Below are 20,000 nucleotides of genomic sequence, written 5' to 3' on the forward strand. Positions count from 1 at the left end.
AATTAGTATCAATTGCGTCGAAGGACGAAACAAAAACGGTTCGAAAAATCCTGGAATACATTAACAGACTCCAAATTTGCGCTTGAAGGGGGTTCTCTGACGAAGAAAGAATAAAAAGGGAACATGGCAAAATGTGTGCGCAAAAAGGGCGCGCGATCTAGGCGTTTTCACAGACCTTTCCTTCAGGCCGAAATTGTGTTTTCTTCTTGAACTAACGGCAAGGAGCCTAGAAAGAGAATCGAGAGTGGCTGACATCGATTGAACACAAGAGATGGTCAAAACCTTATCCAATCTAAATCGATCCCCCGTATACGTCAAATAAACTTAGACACTGCACTATTAAAGAACTAAATTTCATTTTAATTACACATCTATGCCTTTATTTCGAACCCGTTTAGGGTTGAGTAAAAAAAAGTACATTTACATACATGACCAAGTGCTTTATACTTTTGGTCTGAAAAAGTTGTAAAATCCACACGATTTGTTCCAAAAGCAATTATCCCTCGTCTCAGAGACAATTTCCTTGGACAATCATAATTCACATTGTTTAAAGATGCCCTTTACAAGAAATGTTACTCCAACAACAAGAAAAACATGAAAACGTTCCACGCAACATAGCAACAAAAGTCATGTCAACTTCAGATATCACATCGATCTCACACTCGAACAGGACTAGAGCAGCGACTGTGAGAAACGAAATGTACTTGTACAAATCTTAAAAGCACGACAACTGGACATCAATCATACAGGTCGAGGAAAAGGGTGAGCACGTGTTCAAATTGGATCGCTAACAGTTTCGTTCCGTTTCGTTGTGAGTAGGTTTCTCCATTCTCAAAGCACACTTTTCCAATCATTTTCGGTTGAAAACGTGGAAACTCCTATCAGACGAAAAGAGAGCGAACCTGGTTTACGCTCGATTACATGTAACAGCCGCTGCTAAAAAAAACCCAAATTCCCACAGGGATTTTTAGGAACAGGGGACCTAAGTGGACCAAGACTTAAATCTCACAGCTTTCATGTACAGCTAAGATACTTCTTAGTTCAATCTTCTACATCCATTGTTTCTGCTGTTTCATCGGCCTCATCTTCAGATTCCTGTGACCACTCAATCCCATCTACGTGCTCATAATCAACGAGATCTTGAACAGCAAGAACTGAAATGTGAATGAAATAACAAGGCCTTTTAAAGAACCGCATATCCAACAAGAAACAAAACAAGGCGAGAATTTGGGCCAATCACAACAGACACGGAAAATCAAATCAGCCAATGATAACGCTAAGCGAGTGCACGAACCCGGTGCAAAGCGCGGGAAAAGCAAATCTGAAATGGTGGCGTGAGATGTTAAAGCTAATTACCAAACTTAATGGAAACAAAGCTGGAGCTACGAAACGTTTTCAAGGAAAGGAAAAGCCAAAAAAAAAAAAAACCTGCATTTTACGTCTTCAAACGTCTTCGCTTTTAAGCTACAGAGGAAATTGTAGAATACAAAACAGGCCCCAAAACTCTTGGAGCTTTCAAGAAACTTTAGCCGTCACACCGTCGATTAGCTAAGAATGTAGCCGCTCTTTTTAAGCCAATCGCCAAGCAACTAGTCTCCTTCGCAGCCGTATTTTGGATGTCACGCAACGTCCAAAAAACTGCTGCGAAGGTGACTACCAAGCAACTGGACAGCCAAATGCAAGCAAAGTTTTGATAATCAATATTTTTGTGAGCTTTCCAAATGTCCTTTTCATGCCGGGGTACTAGACCAACCTTCTGCCTCTGAAACGAGCCCAGTGATTCTCTTGTAGAGTCTGGTCGCGTTAGTGATTACGTTTATGTACTGATGTTCCACATCCAGGCGGTGTTCCACAAAAAAAGGATCATTCATACACAAGGTCGACAGCAGGAAAATGCCCTCTCGCAATAGCATCATGCCGTGACTGACAAAACAAATGAAGAATCAACTTATCGAAAAGTGCTTATCTACATTCCTGGTCGTTTCGCTAAATTCCAGTTCACTAACGTACTAACACGTTTCGGTGACGTTAGTACACACCATCTCAAATTTAAATTTATTCAAATCGATTGATTTGTCGAAAGCAACAACACTAACCTGTTGACATCCTCCAGTGACAATGAATCTGATTGAAGATGACAGACTGAGTTCATTACTTCATCCAGCATTAATACAAGGCACTTAACAAGCTGTTACAAAGTAATGTTTAAACAGAGTGAGGGACTAAGTCCTGACTAAAGTTTGAATATTAACCATTGCATACCTCACAACAATTGCTTGCAATCTCGCAATATGATTGGCTAATTTGCCGTTGTCGATAAGAGTTTAAACAACGCTGCTCGCGTCACGCTCGCGTCAACGTGTCACGCAATTGTAATAGCCAATCAGAAACGCTCATTTTGGGAAATAAACCAATCAGATTGCAAGAAAATTACAGACATCACTTGCTCTTTCTTTATGTAACGATCCTGGTCACGCTCTGTCTAAAGCCAGACGATTTTACTTGTCAATGGGGAACCCCTGGGAGTCAATGGGTTAATTCTGGGGCGTACACACGCATTGCATTCTTAAACCAGTGAGCCTTTGAGGTCATTTTCTCCTCGATCCAGCTCTCTCAAGAACTTAAAGTTACTAATGGCGGACCATTAAATGGGAAAAATCCCCGTTAAAATAAAAAAAGAGTCTTTTTTAAATCAAGGCTTCCAACTTTGGTCACTTAGTGTTTAGTTAACCTAGTCTTAAATCCAAAGAAAAATAAGAATTGATTTTTTGGTCACAGTGGCCCTTTACCTTATTGGCTCCTAAACTGTCCTCACTGACGAGTAAAATTGTGTGGCACGAGACAAAGTAAAATCTAAAGTCTCACTCCTTGGAGTGATTGGGTTAAGGGGACATAATTTTTGAGTGGATGTAAGGTTTGTTAAACTAATGAAATTTTGATAATTACTTCGAGACTGCATTGGCATTCACTTTCCAAAGGAAACAGCAATGTGGCAGAGTCGCTGTGAGAAAGGAGGGTATTGACAAAACCAACAATCTAAAGAGAAAACATAGGTAACACAAAGTAAGCCAAACAGTACCTCAAAGAAACCTGATATTGGGACCTACAGCATAGATAACTGTATGTCATGGCTCCAATATCTATGCTACCTCTCACTCAGGGTTTTCAATAACAGCCAGTGAAATTCGCCAGCTATTGCACGTGAACTCGCCGGCTACAGTAACTTTTACGAATAACATGAGAAACATTCGCACTGAACATGAGCTTTGGGTCGGCAAAGTTTTGTTTATGAAAAACAAAAGAGACGCCCAAATTCTGAGTAATGTCGGCGGCAATTTCTGTTTCCCTGTCCATGTCAAAGGAGGCGATCAAGGATCGAGCACACACTTTTTTGAGGCAGCAGTTCAGCAATCCAGCAGGTGATGTACGTTGCCTGATTTGCTAACTACAATTGAAGCATTACAAGGCGCCATTTTCGGTCATGACAGATGAAATATATTTCACAGCGCTGTGTAGAATGCAACACAGCCTTAAAGGGGCTATGTCACGCTATTTTAGCAGCTGTTCAGAACTCAAAATATGTCTTGCCGTCAACTGAATTTCCACAAGAACTTACAGTATTTTAGAGTACTCTCTCTGAATTAAAAAAGCCAAAAATTTAATGATAGTAGTGCGCTGTTCAAATACCCTAATTCGTGCTCCAGAACGCAGGACATGCATTCTAAGAGGCCCAAATTTCAAAAATTTTCCAGGAAAGGATGCCCCAAGACCCCCCTAAAGGCTTGTGCCTTCAGCCCTTGAAAGGAACTTTTCAGGGAGCGTTGTCCATTCTCCACCTCCACCTTAGTGAAAACCCTTTCACTTTTACCAGAAAGAATCTGGGCAGGCCCAGAAATAAAACATTCAAAGAGGTTAGGCCCTCATAGTTAGGCTATCACTATCAAATGTGAATTCTCACTACCATTACCCTGAGGAAATCCTACTATAACAATAAGATATTTCAGTGAAAAAGAAGTTTAAATTATTTTCTCTCTGCATGTTCCATTTCTTAAATTCTCCAGACTTGCAAGCTCAGTGAAGTCACTAAAAGATCAAAGAGAAATTACATGTTGATTACCATGAGTACCTGTAAATGTACATCTTGGTAATGAATAACAGGAACATCAGGTCTGAAAAGCCATCCCTGGTAAATCTTTAGTAAGATGCAATCATCTGTTACAGAGCAAGAAAAATTAATGTTTCAATAGTCCATTTTACAGTTTTGTGCTTAGTTAGCTGGCCTATGAATGAAAGTGAGGCTGCAGTTAACTATGTTTTGATAGAAACCTCACTGATTTTCATATGTAAATTCTTGCTAATTACCATGACAACAACATCATTAAAAGGAGGGAGGTAAACACCAGCCTCACTTTCATTTAAAGACCAGGTAACTAAGCACACAACTGTAAAGAGGTATATTCAGTTTACAATAAAATGAACTCTTTTCTCCCAATAAATACACGTATTTGTGAACATATACTGTACACATGACATTAAAGTGAAACAAAATTAAAAAATATGAAATCTTATATTAGTATTACCTCCCTTCTGCTTAGTGAATGACTGGAAGATAAAATTGCAGCTAATTTGTGACTGAGTTTGGGAACAAAGAATAATAACTTTTATGCCAGAAGTTACAATTTCCCGAATCCTTGTCACGCTACCTTTGTTCACCAGTAATAAAGCACAACAGATGCTTTTTTCTAAATACAAAAGTATTAGCTTTTCCACTAAGCATTAGCTAGAATAGTTATAATACATGTACATGTAGCATAGACCGAATGCATAAATGGCGGCCAATAAATTATTCTTCTTTTGTTTATGTGCTAATCAGATCAACTAGTCTCGTTCTAAAGTAACATTTCGGTTGTATTTTGTCTGTGCTAACAAGGCTAGTGGGTCTAATTAGCACAAAGACAAAAGACTATTTTTTTGACTGCCATCTATTAATTCTGGGAGTGACTGCAGGAGCCCATTTCTCGAAAGTCTCGAAAATCCATTTGTGAAACTGCTAAGTGCTTGTTTTGGAAAGCCGATCTTTTAACATGTTCTCAACGTAACAAAAAGAAAAATGACTGTGAAGTTTGACGACTTAAATCATCTCTGTTCTTGAGAGCCAAAGGGAACTGTAACCCTCAAAAATGACCTGTAAAGTGCTGGGACTTTTCAAGAAACGGGCCTGAGGACACCAAACCACTTACAACCAGGATTGTTAACGTTATGCAAATACATGTGGCAGGGTAATTATGATTTCTGCATTAAACTGCAGGTTAAGGCTGGCATTTGGAAATTAACATACTAATTAGACCGGTGAATTGTGGGCTATTATGATAATATTAACTTAACCAATTGACCAATGAGAGTGAGTCTTAATAGATTTTACTCTGTGTAACGCCAGATGATTTTACTCGTCAATGGAGGAAATGAGTTACATGTAAACAAGAGAGGATACCATCAAATGGAGACACAGCTTTCCCTTCCAACACACAAAATCTCTTGTACAGTGCTGTAAGTGTATTAAGCAATCATGAACACTCTCCTTATACGATGACGATGACGATTGTGATGATGATGATGATGATGATGATGATGATGATGATGATGATGATAATGATAATACCTGGTAATAAAATATGATAACAGTAAATAGATAAGATATTAAGATAACTCTATGACTCTCGCAAATTACCTGATTGAGAGCAGAGTCTTTCCACAAATTCGCGGTGTCTTATCAGACACGTAAGCAGTGCTGTGGCCAAGGACAACGAGGTTAAACACCAGTCTCTTGACAGAAAATCAGATAACACGTTGTCCGACAAAAGTGGCAGCAGTCTGTTGTAAAATTCAAAGATAATAGTTTGGTTTCAACTGCACTTAATATTCTAATTGTCAGTTTTGCCCTTTTTCATAATATTGGCTTTATTCATTCCATTTGACTTGCAACAGCTTTTTGTTGATATACCATTTACTAGTCAAATTATTTTTATATTTGACAAAGAAAAGCACATGCCGTCACTTGACATTCACACAAAGAACCCTCCGGTATTCAAAGTAAATTATTGCAGTTAAACAGAATGATACTAGGTAATCCACAAAATTCCACAGAAACATCTATCAGTTTTCATCGTACCAAAAAATGCAACAAGTTGATGCAACACGGTGTGCCAACTAACAAACCTTGTGCAGTACTTCATCTCACAATTTCTTGCCAAGGATGTCAATACTTGAAGAGTTGTATACCCAACAGCCATAGACTCTTTCTGGGAAAAATAGAGAGTAAGAAAGATTTTGAATCCAGGAACAAGGAAAAACCCTTAACCTGTCCTGTAAACGTAAGTTCTTCATTTAATTAAACTTCTTTGTTTTGACAAAGTTATTGAACAACTTACTTGTTGAGGCACCAAAAGTTTGATCATGTAGCCCAGTAATTCTGAATGCTGAACATCATAAATTATTTCCCTTCTGCTTTTTTCATCTCTCTCTAAACAAATAGTATGTCATCATTGAACACAAACGTCAGTATTCAGTATTCAGAGTGTCAAAAAGTTATCAGAAAGACTCTGTATCAATATTTGACAAGATCAATCACCAAAGTGGAGGTAGATGGATAAAATGCAGGAAGCAATTTTGTTTCTCTTTGGCTGCATGGAGGTTCAAATAATAGTACGTCTGGCTAATCGCCTCCAAATTAACCAATCAGAAAGTAGGAAAAGCATGATTCACTTGAGTGATGCATTTCCAATCTTGGTTTTATATTGATTTTAAAGTCTTGCACTGATTATTTTTAAGCCAATAAAGGTTCAAAAAAGAAACCAATAATAACAGACATAATCACTACACAAATTTGCTTATGTCTCTTAACAAAGTCTCATTTGGCCCAAAAATTACAGATACATACATCCCTTTTAAAGCACTCAATATAATCCTCAGAGAAGTGACAGCTACCACTATTTCTTTTCTCAATTCTATCCACTTTACCTGTCTTGGTTTTTGTCCTCTTCAATGGCTCTTTAGAGTCCTTGTAAACAACCACAACAAGAAATAAAATTATTACAGGAAATTCGAAAATGTGCTAAGTAGTTCAATTTGTTAAACCGATAAGTATCATTTAATTTAAAATTTGTGGGGCTATTTTCTATTGTTTTGTCCACTAACGTGGCCATCTCATCACATGGATGCAAACCAAGACTTGTATCCACTGAGTGAAGTTTTATTTTATTTATATTAAAGGTCAATTTTAGTGACTTACCAATGGCACTTAAGGAATTGAGAACAGACTTTTTGATAAAATACATTAGCACTACTCCCTGAGATTATTTTAAATATTTCGGTCAAAGGGGGGCGATTATTCGAGGGAGGCGATTAATCGAGGGACGGCTATTATTCAAGGAAATACGGTACTGTAAGCTGACAAGTCCGCAAGAATACAAAACAAACAACTAAAATAATATATTACTTTTGTTGTCAGGTTGGTGGGCATGTTGCCATGAAATGTACACGTACAGCTGTACATGTATTGAAAAGATCAACATCCTAAATTTCATAATCCATACATACCTTTTTTATGGCAACTTTTAGGCCATGAAATAATGGGTGGTCACAAAAGCTATCCTTGTCTTCCCTACTGATGAATACATGCTTTACAAAAGTAAAGAAAACAAAAACATAGGACATTACTAAACAACAAAATACCAATACAGCGAAACACCAAAACAAAGAACCAAAACACCATAAATAACCCCACCATACATTGAATACTAAACCAGCAAAGGTTGGATGTGAGATTAAATATCATTTTAGGCCTAATTAGGACTAAAACGTTATTGCTCCTAATCTCAGTCTTAATCTGAATCCTAATCTTAATCTCAATGAATTAGAAGCAATAACGTTTTAGGCCTAATTAGCCCTAAAACGATGTTTAATCTCAAATCCAACCTTAGTTGGTTAGTATTCACTGTATGATGAGGTCATATATGGTGTTTTCAAGCATTGTTTCTCTGTTTCAGTGTTTCATGGTTTAGTGATGCCCAAAAACATAGTTCTTTTCTAAACAAACACATCATTAACAAAAAAGTAGCAGTAAAATTATTGTGATCCATTTGATAGTTTCTGGTCTAAAATCTGAAACAGGACAGTCAGATTACTGACAGCGTTCCATTAAAAAAATTATTGTGAATGTCTTTCGTTGTCTTTTTTCCTTAATTTTTCCATGAAATATTAGTCTGAATATCAGAAATTTTATTCTGACTTCTGAGGGTGCCAGACAATTTCACAAAAATTCTGGGAATCATTTTAAGGGAGAGAATGGGCTGCATAATTTTTTCCCAAATGGATCATGCACACTACCAGCAAAACATACATTGTATAATTTGCTACACATCAAACTAAGTATAGTAGTGATGTTACCATTTGTTTCTTCTGCTCCCTGTCCTTTTCTTCAATGTTGCATTCTGTCTCACAAAACAATCTTGCCGATTTTAAAATACAGGAACAAACATCTGGACTGTAGAGCACAAGAATGTTGAGAAGCCGTAGTGATATGAGAGTAGTGTCTTGCAAAACCGCAAGGTTCTTAACAAGGTCACTTTCAGACCCTGTGCTGTCACTTAAGGTTGGAGAATCTGGTGTTGGAGAATTTCTTGTCAAACAGGTTGCTGTGGTATTTTCCTCATTATAACCAGTTCTAAAATCCACATAATTGGCAATGTGGCTTTCAAGCAATGGAAGAAAATTAGTGGCAGCTGCTAAGTTGTGATGCTGTTTGAATTTTGATTGAAGAGTTTCCTCCTTGTTCTTTAAAAAAACATTGTCAGAATGTCCGCACTCTAATAGATCATTCAAGGTCTGTAGCATCACAGTGTTGCTAACAAAACTTCTGGAACTATCCTTTTGAATAACATCATCAATAGACTTTTTCAGCTTTGAATTGGTTTGAGTATCAAACAAACACATAGTGTGTGCAGGTTCAGTTTCATCAATAGTGCTTGTTTGGGTGCTGTTATGAGGAGAAAGGCTAGGTGTGTCAAGAGTTAGAAGTGAAATTAAACTACTATCTGCTAATCCCCTGTCTTCAAAGTCCTCAAAAAGAAGATTTTGCTGTTTGTCATTCGGTGATAGAAGGCTTTGAACAAGTTCAATTTCTGGAAAACTTTGTGGGTGATGCTTTGCAATCTCTCTTTCCCTAGCAAAAGCTTCTCTTTGCTGAAATCTCGACAACCCAAGAACAGATGCTCCACTGAGTGAACCACTTAACGCAGATTTCTCAGAATTCTCTTTGTCTGAAACTTTCTGCAAGTTCTCTTTTGCAAGAATTCTTGCATCCTTGTCAAAGACTTTTAGCCCCCTCGGTGACTTGACTTTAGAATCGGGAGAAGTTTTCTGGAAAAATGAGTTACCAGTTGGGAAAACTTCACTTTGATTAACGAATCTCTTTTGCACAGGACTGCAAGATTCTGTTGAACAGCTAGCTCTTTTCCTGTTTTTCTCTATCATTTGGGAAATTTCCCGATCTTTAAATTGCATCTGCGTGGTCAACTTTTCAACTTGCTTTTCTAAATCTTTCTCCCGCTGACTTTGTTCTCGAACTCGCTGCATCTCCTGAGCTCTTGCCTCTTTATGCCGAATCTTCTCCTCAGTTTCATAGAGATGCAACGAATCTCGCAAAATCCTAATTTCTCCATCTCTACAGAACTTCTCTTCCTCAAGAGTTTTTACTTTGGCATTCGCAGTCGAATAGTCAGATTTCAGTTTTTCAATTTCCTTTCTTAAAGCCTGCATGTGTTTATCATCTCCCACTACAAGGCATTTACTTTCACTGGTAAAACTAGCAGTTCTGTTCGTTCTCTCTGAATCCAAGTTTGTTTCAGGGACAAAAGAGGTTGACCCATTGTATTGATCCAACAAAGATTCCCCAGATAGGTCAACTTGTCTGTTTGGTTGGATAACACCTCTGTTGCGCTGGGGATGTGCTACAAATGGTGGTTGCAAGACACTCGAACCAATGAATGGAGCTTCTACTATGCCGTTAAAATAAGTGGAGGCTTTTGAAGGTGTAGCATTCGTTGAATTACAAGAAACTGCATAATCTTGAGTGCAGTGAGTCGCCAGAGAATCATCATAATCGTCGTCGTCAACATTATCATCCTCGGATCTCTGTTTATCCAACTCTGCAACAAAAGTTGATGAGACAACGTTTTCAAAAACATCAACATGCTCGACTTCCTTTTTTAAACTAGACGCAAGTTTATTGGTTTCTCTTTCGTGAGACTGCAGCTCTATTGAAGCGATCCGATCGCACTCGTCAAGCTGTTCGGCTGTCAACAGATCATCGTCAAACTCGTCGTCGTCAAGAGCGCACAGCTCTTCATCAAAGGCATCCACAGGCAGATCACGACATTCGTCCGCAGCAGCGAACTCCTCTGGCTTTTGATTATGTGAAGACTTGAACCTCTTGTGCGGCGATCCGTGTTCTAAGTTCACGTTTGCAGCGCTTGGCACTGATGTTTTGAGAAGCACATCTCTTCTCGAGGTCACATGCTGTGCAGATGTATAGTTCCTTTCTTTCGATACAGAGACAGCTGGATTGTAGATAAAATTACGCCGCTTTTGATTACCCAAAAAGTTATTGTTGCTGAAATTTGCCATCGTGTTCAAATGATACAAAAATGATTGATGGTTACAATCCATCAACAATCGAGTGTTTACCGCGCGGGGCAGAATTTTATCCCGTAGGGACTTCTGGGTATAAAATAACTAGGTGACCCTGCTGAATGTCGAGTGTGCGGGCGCGGGCTTTAAGGAGGCTCGAAAGGGTTTTCAGCTGAGCGCGCGCGCGTAAGCCACACACGCAATTCTAAAAGCTGCTCGCGTCAGCTCACGATTCAAAGTGGGTCACCAGAAATAAACAAATACCGCTAGTTTCGCTCACCTTTCTTCTAATTCCTATACATATGGAATATATATAGACATGTCCTATTAATGCAAACAACGAAAATTGTACACAAACGGTTTCATCGTCGCTTAAATCCGTTTGTGTTGGCCTGTATATTCACTCGCGCGTGCACTCGAATGAGTGGTTGACGCATGCGTAAATGCCGATCTTGTAACCCCCTCATTTTTCCTGATTTTTCAACTTTACTCGCTTATATCTCTGCTTCCGGACGGTGAATTTTTTTCATTTTTTGCATGTTAGCTTAGATTAATTTAAAACGTTTGTCTTTCAAATTTAAAAAAATTCTGTAGATGGGAAAAGAAATTAGCGAAACATTTCAAAAAAACTTATTTTTCTTAAAAACTGACCAACAGATTTTGTTGAATTTTAAATATTTTAGAGATTATTTTTAACATTATCTGGTAACGCTGAATGGGAAGATTTCACTGTCCCGTTTTTTCAAAAAAGGCAATATATGTTGATTTTAAGGCTCAAGGAAATGCCTTATATCGTTTCCATGGTGACGTTATTTTGGAGGAAAATGTGATGTGACAAATCTATGATGGGTACTTAATACCCTGGCCAAATTTTGTCTTGATATGATTACCCTAACTGTATCTAAAAACAAAATATGTTTATTTGTTTGAAAAAAGGAGGAACTATTTCGAGCCTCCTTAAAACGTCCCACTTCTTCGGGCAGTTTTTCTAAATTTTCATTTCAGTAACATTAAGAACGAAGGCATGCAAGAACAAATACAGGGAAAAAACTTAATACAAACGTCGTTGCGAGAATAATAACCTATCGAACGGTATATAAACAACAAGAATACTTGCACTGCACTTACATTTTACGACCTGCTACATCATCATAATAAAAATAATAACAACAATAATAATAATGATAATGATACTATTACTACTACTACTACTACTACTACTACTACTACTACTACTACTACTACTACTACTACTACTACATCATCATCATCATCATCATCATCATCATCATCAATCAATCAGTTACAATCGTGACCGAAGATATGCCCTTGACTCCCCTTTGTCGCAGTCAACGACATAATACAAACCATATCTGTGAGACTGGAACGCAGTAATTTATGTCACCTGCAACTTGCTTTATGTACTATCGATCTCAGAGGTCCGTAGACAAGGGCTTTTTTTCAGCCCACTTCACGGACCGTTGATTTCAGGCAGGGTTTAAACGAAAGCGGTTTCATATCGACACAGTTCCATGACTTCGAAACCGCGTCAAAATCGGTGCGGTTTGGAAGTGTTTACACGAAACCGTTTTTACCAGAAAATCAAAGTCGTGATGTTATATGTCGGAGTGCTGCACTATGTTGCTAAATTCACTATTTTGAATCGAACAATGCAAATTTCGCACCAAAATAGTAACCGTATTCAAATCGATGCGGTTTTACTGTTTACACAACAGATGAATCGATCGGTGTCGTGTAAACAGAACGTGTAACCGCATCGAAAACGATTCGGTTACAAATGAAACCGGAACGGCTTTTTTTCGCACCATCGGGTAAGATAGGAGGTCCGTAGTTGCAATGACTTTTCTTGGCTTTGTTAGATTCGAAATTTCAAGCTTTTAACCGCCGTTGCATTATCGTGCTTATCTGTGAAGTTCAGTCGGAGTACAATCTAGAAGTTCACTGCATTTCTCAATTAAAAGAAAGTATTGATAAAGTTCTCACATTAATTTAAAAGCCTTCTTTCATTTACCACTGAATGTGTCGCAGATTCGATTCCGGGACCGATCTCATTTTATTGCTTCTCTGGTCTTTTCTCCGTTTTTCCCCTCTCACTGAAACCCAGTATTCAAAATATTGCTGTGTTAATATAGTTCTTGGCCCTATATCACCCGATGTGAAGGAATCCGGAATCCATAGATTTGGATGGAATCCGATCCAGGTTTCATTTCGGGATCCACAATTAATCTACGGGGCTGGGACCTGGACTTGGATTCCTTTACATGGGGCGACATATACGCTTGAGCGCACACTCAACTGCGATACTAAAGCCTACTATTCCCCGTAATTACGGGTGGAAGATTCTCCATAGCCATTACCCTAAAAGAAAACTAATCCAGAAACGTGATTTTTCAGTTGGATTTATTGGACCGAGGAGGAAGACACTTTTTTCGAATGAATCCTTTACAGCGAATGTCTTAAGCTGATATATTTTTGAAGACTAAGATGGTAAACGTTTAGCTGTTCAGTCGCCAATTTATTACTCTTCCTTTTTACTAGTATCATCTTCTTCACCTGTAGATTCGTCCGCCTCGTGGCTTACCAGAGAAGCACCTCCGATATTGGCGATGTCGTTGAATAGATCCACGCTCGCTATGGGTTCGTAATCTTCAGCAGCTTTTTCAGCGGCCTTACGAACGTGTTTCGCGACTTCAGAGATGGCTGTATCAACTTTGTCCCTGTGTCTCATCACGAACGGACGAATGAGCAAGTTGTAAACCACGATTGTGCCACTCCAAGGTCCTGGAAACATGCACCACACGAGCAAAATAAACTTCAGTAGGTAATACAACGGAATCCACTCCACGAAAATCTCGAGGAAATTTACCGTGCTGAAAACAACCCAGTAAGTCAACCACTTCGTATCGTCGGAGACATCCCCGGATTCGATGGCTCTTACCGAAGCATACGTTGGAAAAACGAAGCCGAGAAAGTAACAAAGCAAATTTGCAGCGTAACCAACTGACAGGTAGAATAGAATGAAACAGAGTCCGCCCAGAAAAATTGTTTGTCTCTTGACATTCGTTGCGACCTCTAGCTTGTACAGCAAAGCCGTGAATATGTTGTTCTGATCTAGGATTTCATTGACAGGTTGAAATGAGACACTACTTCGTAGTTTTGCGACTACTGCGGCGCATAAGGACAGTGATTTAATTCTGTCCATGATCCATGAGGAAGATCTTCAGCCTCTAATTAATGAGCGATCAAAGTCACCTTTGTGACGCAATGACTGTTTCAATAATCCAGGCCAAATTAATCGTATTGTGCATAATTGATTTGATAATTGTTCGATTCTGAGCGATTGTCGCAGCTGTTTTCGTTTCGCACCAGCACGCTTGCTGAGAATCTCGCCCCACTTTTTCAACCAATCAAATTCAATTATTGTAACTTGTTTGCAATTTTTTTCCCGCGCTTAGCCTTTTAGTTATGATTGGCTCATCTGATCATTCTACGCTGCTGTGATTGGCCGCCGTAATTACAGAGAGGACACGTCTGGAAGCGAGATTACTAAGCAGCGCACAGAAACCCATGAGAATAGCTTAGCATGAAAAGTTTAGAGCCATTATACAGCAACAAAAATTATTACTGATTTGAGTGAAGAAAGAAAACAAAAATATCATGTTATGTTTCAAGCCAGGATTCTTCCTTTTTTTTTTAAATAAGTTGCTCGGCCTTTATCTTGAATTATCATTGTTTTATTCCTGCTCTTACAATACATGAATTTCATAAATGGATGTACTGAGGGCGTAAAAAATGTTATCTTTTTTCGACATTTGTAAAAAATGCTAATGTTTTGTAAAGGGCAATGCGAGTAAGGAAAAAGGAATTGTTGTTACTACACGTATAACTGCAAGGCTCGTATGCTATTGAAAATTTGGAAATTAAATTTAGAGGGAAATTAAGATACTGCATCGGCAACGAGAGTAAAACATCCGATCAATTATGCAAATCAAGTCACAGATCAATACAAAAGTAGTGTTTGTTTGATAGACAAACGTTTGTTGAAAAACGAAAATAATTAATGTTCTTTCGATCTCAGATTAAAACAGTTACCCTGTTTATATTACTTTTATTTAACTTTACGCTGTAGTGCTTCATATGTTATTTTGAATTTGAGACAAGTAGTACAGACCGAAAGGATAAGTTGAGAAACTTTGTTCTTGCTGCCAGGGGAAACCTTTTTCATTCTTGGACCAAATATAATTACTGGTTTAAGATAAAAATTTCAAGTCATTTTGAATATTTACTGCAGCAATTAATTAAGGATACCGTGAATTTAACCACTGAGGAAAGAAAGGCATTTTCTAGTCGTTAGAAACTTTGGTAGTGCGGAACTCTTATTTCTTGTTAACCGCAAACAAAATAATTTACAAGGATCGAGATTGTCATGCCCACATCACAGTGACTGCTAAAATGTAGCTAGATATCTTTTTTTAAAAACAGTACAAATGTTCCATTTACGTTACGTACATTCATTAATTTGAAAATCTATCAAGCGAGAAAAATTTATTTCATCTTGCACTTGTCAATATACTCATTACATAAAACTTAAAACTAAGAACAAAAGAATCATTGTTTATAACTTTGTTTTTGCAAAAATTGTTTGAATTTTGTGCGAATATTATAGTTTGTATAGGACCCCGATTTTTTCCTCAATGATAAAAAAAATCTCGTCAGAGAATGATCGCAGACAAGTTTTACCAAAACAAAGAGTTCAACAGGTGGAAAAAATAAACTTCTTTCTATGGATGTCATTTCAGTTTCGTATTGTCAAAAATAAGCGTGGCAATCTTTTGTGTCCGTTCTCCGCTTTCAGTATCATTGAAAACAGACACCAAGTTTACAATATCCTTTCCAACCAACAACCGGGATTCTTTATCCTGTAGAAAGGCTTATGGTAACAATATCACAATTAGGCTTCTTCGGGGGGTTTAAAAATACAAAACGACACGTTTTATAATGGCCAGGAGACCGAAACTTAGAAGATGCAAATTACCTGTTGAATAAAGACAATTTTTAAATTCGTTATGCATGATCCTGAACAGTTAAACTGTGCAGTTACATAACTGTTGGATCCTTGTATTTTAAAGGCATACCACATTTTAAGGTTTTACACTTTTTGAGGTTTTTCTTTCGGCGGGAGATTTGAAGAAACACGCGCGAGCGTGTCACGTTATGCAAATCACGCGCGTTCTTTTGTTCGTTGATCAAAAGTGACGTGTTCAGTACTTTAAAAACATAATTTTGCAGCTGATGAACACGCAATAAAGTAACCGTCGCGTTGGTCTAAGTCAGCAGAATTTACTGAAAAAATCAGGCGATTTTGTTGCTTTTCGCTGTTGGAAGTAAACCTGTGTTGAGTAAGTCGACAGGATCAAGGATGGGCTATGGACTGAATCGCTTTGTAACACACGTGGACCCAAATTTATTGTGCAGTATTTGTGCAGGGGTCCTAGAAGAAGCTGTTATTACACCTTGCGGCCATTCGTTTTGCAATGAATGCTTACACACTTGGCTCGATCGCCCTAACACAAATTCTTGCCCGTCTTGTAGATCGGGAGTCTCAGAGAGGGATGTAATTCCAGTATTGGCTCTCAGGGGAATGATAGATGGTTTAGCGGTGTACTGCGATAATAATGAGAACGGTTGTAAAATGGTTTTGAAGCTCGACAAACTTACGACTCATTTACAAGTGTGCGAATTCGCCTTGATTCAATGCGGCGCTTGTGGAAGAAGCGTCAGACGTTGTGAACTTCCAGATCACCACGAAAACTGTGAAGTGATAAAGGACTTGGTTGCGAAGCACAAACGAAGAGAGGAACCGACTATTGACGGTCTTACTAAACAGATCGCAGTACTTGAAGTGGACTTGAATAAAACCAAAAAGGCTTTGATGGATTCCGAGGGTGATGTCAGACGGGTTAAGTCGGAACTCCGAGAACTCCAATTTCAGCTGGAAATGCGACTGTACGAGGAAAGCGACTTTGACGCCGATTGGGATCCAGATTATAGCTACGGATACTCCCCAGCAAGCATCGCCCAACTTGCGAGTCTGGTCACTCGGAATCTGTTGACCAAACCTTACTACATCGATCGAAACCGCATTTTTAATGCCATAAAACGCTGTTATGATTATTATCACAGTTACGCGGGTTATTCGCAAGATGTCCATATGCTTCTGGCCACAAGTTACGCCAGCAACTGGTTCACGGAGAATCAAAGATCAAATTTTGATTTATGGTTGCGGAACCTGGCCCGCGACAGGTTTTTGACCCATACTTAAAAGCGATGCGAAAGTTTCGAAATTCCGTGCTTTCGGTCAGTTTTGGGGCAAGAATTTGCATTCTTTGAGACTAGCACAAAAGCGAAGTTTGAAAGAAAGATTATTTAGAACAAAGCGTCCCTGTAATTACGGAAAATTTGAAGATTAATATTTAGTTGTAAATCATATTAAGTCCTTGTTTGAAGCGATTAATTGGTCGCTGTCAAGGCCTGTGTATTAAAGGTTATTTAGCGGCGAAAGTTATTGAAGCGAGTTAAAAATTCCTGAGAATGGTAGGTTTTTATCTATTTGAAAAGAATATTAAGTGAAATATAAAGAGGGAAAACAAAGAAATGCTATGAGTGAAGAATTTTTAACTGTAGCTGAGCCTTTAATGAACAAATTAGTGTCGGCACCATATAAATGTCGAATGTATGAAGTGGTAAAGAACTTAAATTAAGACTGGTGGAAGAGAAACAATTTTGATGTAAAAGCTTGCAAATAAGAAAACGTATATGGAAAGAAATTGAAAGCTCTTCACCTGTCAATCCACAGAGATCATTTGCATATAACCACAGCGAGTGAGAAAGTTCACAAATTATTTGTCTCTCAAATAAAGAGATATGTCTAAGATAAAATACTCATTTTCATATTCGAAGATCGCAAGTTATCTCCTCCAAGTTAATCTGTAAAGTAAAAGCCTCTTAAACAAAATACTTCTGTTGTAAATTGGGATTAATTGATGTGTTCTCAGCCAATCAACGCGCTGAAATTCTCTCGTCTATATTTTATGACCGTGGAGATGACATGAAAAGCACGGAAGAGCTTTGAAATTAGTCATCGTTTTTTCTGTTCGCAAGCACGATAAATAAACGCTAACAGGTTGAAAGTAATTTGTTTCTGATGATAAAACGGATAACATTGATTCTCGCCCAATATCTGTCATTTCTCGCCTCATTTCCGTCCGCCCCTTTTAAAGCTAGACTTTGCGACTACCTGGATTTTAACTGTCGGTAAAACTAAAATTTCGATATAAGATTCATTTCCGATATTGCTTATTTTACAAACAAACCGACGTATGATCTACCCGTATCCTTTTTGAAGCCGACAAGAAGGACTCGCCAATAATAAGAATTAATTCGCGAAAATTTTATTTTCCTAGGGTTGCAATATTAGCACAAAACATTAAAAGAGTGCACTCTCATTGTCGATTTTTCAGAGCAAGTGTCCGTGCGTAATCGTTGTACTAAAAAAAACACCTGGCTATCTTTCTTTACTAAAGTGATGTGCACCCTTACAACAGCGCTGTTTACGGAAATCTTTTTGCTGGCCTGCTTCAGTTCGGACTTGTCAATCACAGACGAAAGAAGCGTGCGTTAGCAGAAAAGCGTGCGGATGTGATGGTCTGCACGTGGATGCAACACTCACGAAGTGGCTGCAAATCAAAGATTTCTGTTTTGATTCTTGTTGCGTTTAAAAAGAGCTCAAGTTTTCGCTTTTCAAATTACCTTCGTGAATAAACTGTACAGAAACCACTTTCGTGATAATGAAGATAGATAAAACAAGGTTGTTTGCAACATCTGTAATTGGTTAATCTCTTCTTTCAACTGATCGAACTTGTCTCCACTACTTAATCCCAAACAGAGTGCAGAAAATTGAAATATATCCTCTTCCAGGCGTTCAATTAGTTGGGGCGCAGCGCGAAAATCGGCGCGTGAAAAAAGGAAGAAAAAGCGCGCGACTTCATTTTTTTGCGCGCCGATTTTCACGCTGCGCCCCAACTAACTGAACCCCTGGAAGAGGTTAGTTGAAATAGTAAAATAAAGGTGAAATTGTTGCATTGATAGCCAATCAAATGCGAGCCCTGGAAGGCGCAATTATTGGCGCAATTTTCCCGTGATTGCGTGATACGCGTGCGTTGCTTCTGCTTAACCATCTCAAATGTATATTATTAATATTATAAAAGTAATCACTTGATTTTTCTCGTGAAATTTGGAATAAGTACAAGTAGAATTTTTCAAAGGCCACAAATAGGCCCAACCTCGTTCCCAGGGTTCTCTCCGGTGGACGAATAGGAGAGAACCATGAGAACGAGGTTGAAATAAGCCGTTTTACAGTTATTTGCTCAGTGACCTAGCCTATGAATGGTTGCGAGGCTGTCGGTGACCTTGTCTTGATACAGACCTCACTGCTTTTATCTTGTAAATTGTGTTGTTGTAATTCTAATTAGCCTACCGGTACATTAGCATTAGAAAAGCACAAAGGTTTGTATCAAAGCAGGGTCACCAGCAGCCTCGCTTTCATTCTCAGGCCGGGTGACTTAGCTACAACTGTAAAATGGTCTATTGCACTCGCCCGAATTTTGTACGTCTTTGCACTCAAAATCGATCATGCGATTACCAGGTGCAATGTAAGATCGAGGTGTCAGCTGCTTTTTATGCCAGCGTATATTTCAGTTAACAGTGCCTAAGATGGGCTGGTCTTTCATATACCGGATCCGAAATAATTAATGTCCACAAAACAAACAGCGAACATAACAATACTTAATTAGCAAGACCTAATCGGAATAATAATGTTTCTTTTGTCCTCTGCCATGTTTGTCCAGTATACGAAAGTCTACCCCTAAGATGCCGTCCGAACGTACTGTTTTTGACGAGAAACTTGCAAAGGCGGTTCACAATTATCCCTTCCAGTTTACGAAAAATCGTCAGTTGCAGTTCCCGTACCAGATTATGAAAGTCTCCTTGTTCTTTCCTCTTTCGGAAGACATCCCTTACCAAACAGGACCTCATTTCGTTTTCTCATCCTTTCATCTGTCGCCGTCCTCGTCTTTTGCGCAGCAGCAATTTCTGCTTCGTCTGCCATTTTCGAAACGTAGCTCGTCCCATTCTCCAGCGACTTTTTCTCTGGAGCTAACTAACTGCGCTTGCGCATGTCATTATGCTTAAAGCAACGATTGTGATCGTGTTGCAGTGTAGACCAGGCTTAAATC

The 20,000-nt window shown here is 38.6% G+C and overlaps 2 protein-coding genes across 3 annotated transcripts; one reads left to right on the forward strand and one right to left on the reverse strand.

The window, feature by feature from the left end:
• Nucleotides 1-339: 339 nt before the first annotated feature.
• LOC138026913 (ATR-interacting protein-like) lies at nt 340-10,762 on the reverse strand. 2 transcript variants are annotated; one of them, XM_068874369.1, is made up of 11 exons: nt 8,446-10,759; nt 7,597-7,677; nt 7,018-7,057; nt 6,429-6,520; nt 6,217-6,299; nt 5,729-5,871; nt 4,127-4,212; nt 2,947-3,036; nt 2,097-2,188; nt 1,754-1,923; nt 340-1,154 (listed from the first exon to the last, which is right to left on the reverse strand). In XM_068874369.1, the coding sequence occupies exons 1-11, from the start codon at nt 10,723-10,725 to the stop codon at nt 1,042-1,044; spliced, it is 3,270 nt and encodes a 1,089-aa protein (XP_068730470.1). In that variant the 5' UTR covers nt 10,726-10,759; the 3' UTR covers nt 340-1,041. The 2 variants fall into 2 exon arrangements, 1 of the variants encoding a protein (XP_068730470.1); XR_011127365.1 differs by lacking the exon at nt 4,127-4,212 and having other exon boundaries at nt 2,947-4,083; nt 8,446-10,762.
• A 4,453-nt stretch (nt 10,763-15,215) lies between these two features.
• Nucleotides 15,216-17,362, forward strand: LOC138027044 (E3 ubiquitin-protein ligase NRDP1-like). Its single transcript, XM_068874545.1, has one exon. It carries the CDS (start codon nt 16,127-16,129, stop codon nt 17,027-17,029), a length of 903 nt encoding a protein of 300 aa, XP_068730646.1. The 5' UTR covers nt 15,216-16,126; the 3' UTR covers nt 17,030-17,362.
• The last annotated feature ends 2,638 nt before the right edge of the window (nt 17,363-20,000 follow it).

Source organism: Montipora capricornis, chromosome 12 (genome assembly GCF_036669925.1).
Source record: "Montipora capricornis isolate CH-2021 chromosome 12, ASM3666992v2, whole genome shotgun sequence".
Classification (NCBI taxonomy): domain Eukaryota; kingdom Metazoa; phylum Cnidaria; class Anthozoa; order Scleractinia; family Acroporidae; genus Montipora; species Montipora capricornis.

What these genes read in the sequence shown, in the direction of transcription:
- LOC138026913 (XM_068874369.1), bottom strand. Translation starts at nt 10,725, where the DNA reads ATGGATTGTAACCATCAATCATTTTTGTATCATTTGAACACGATGGCA. An exon ending in GGGAGCAGAAGAAACAAATG is followed by an intron (nt 7,678 to 8,445) that starts GTAACATCACTA and finishes ACTTTTGTAAAG; the next exon opens with CATGTATTCATCAGTAGGGA. An exon ending in TCACTGGAGGATGTCAACAG is followed by an intron (nt 1,924 to 2,096) that starts GTTAGTGTTGTT and finishes TTGTTTTGTCAG; the next exon opens with TCACGGCATGATGCTATTGC.
- LOC138027044 (XM_068874545.1), top strand. Translation starts at nt 16,127, where the DNA reads ATGGGCTATGGACTGAATCGCTTTGTAACACACGTGGACCCAAATTTA.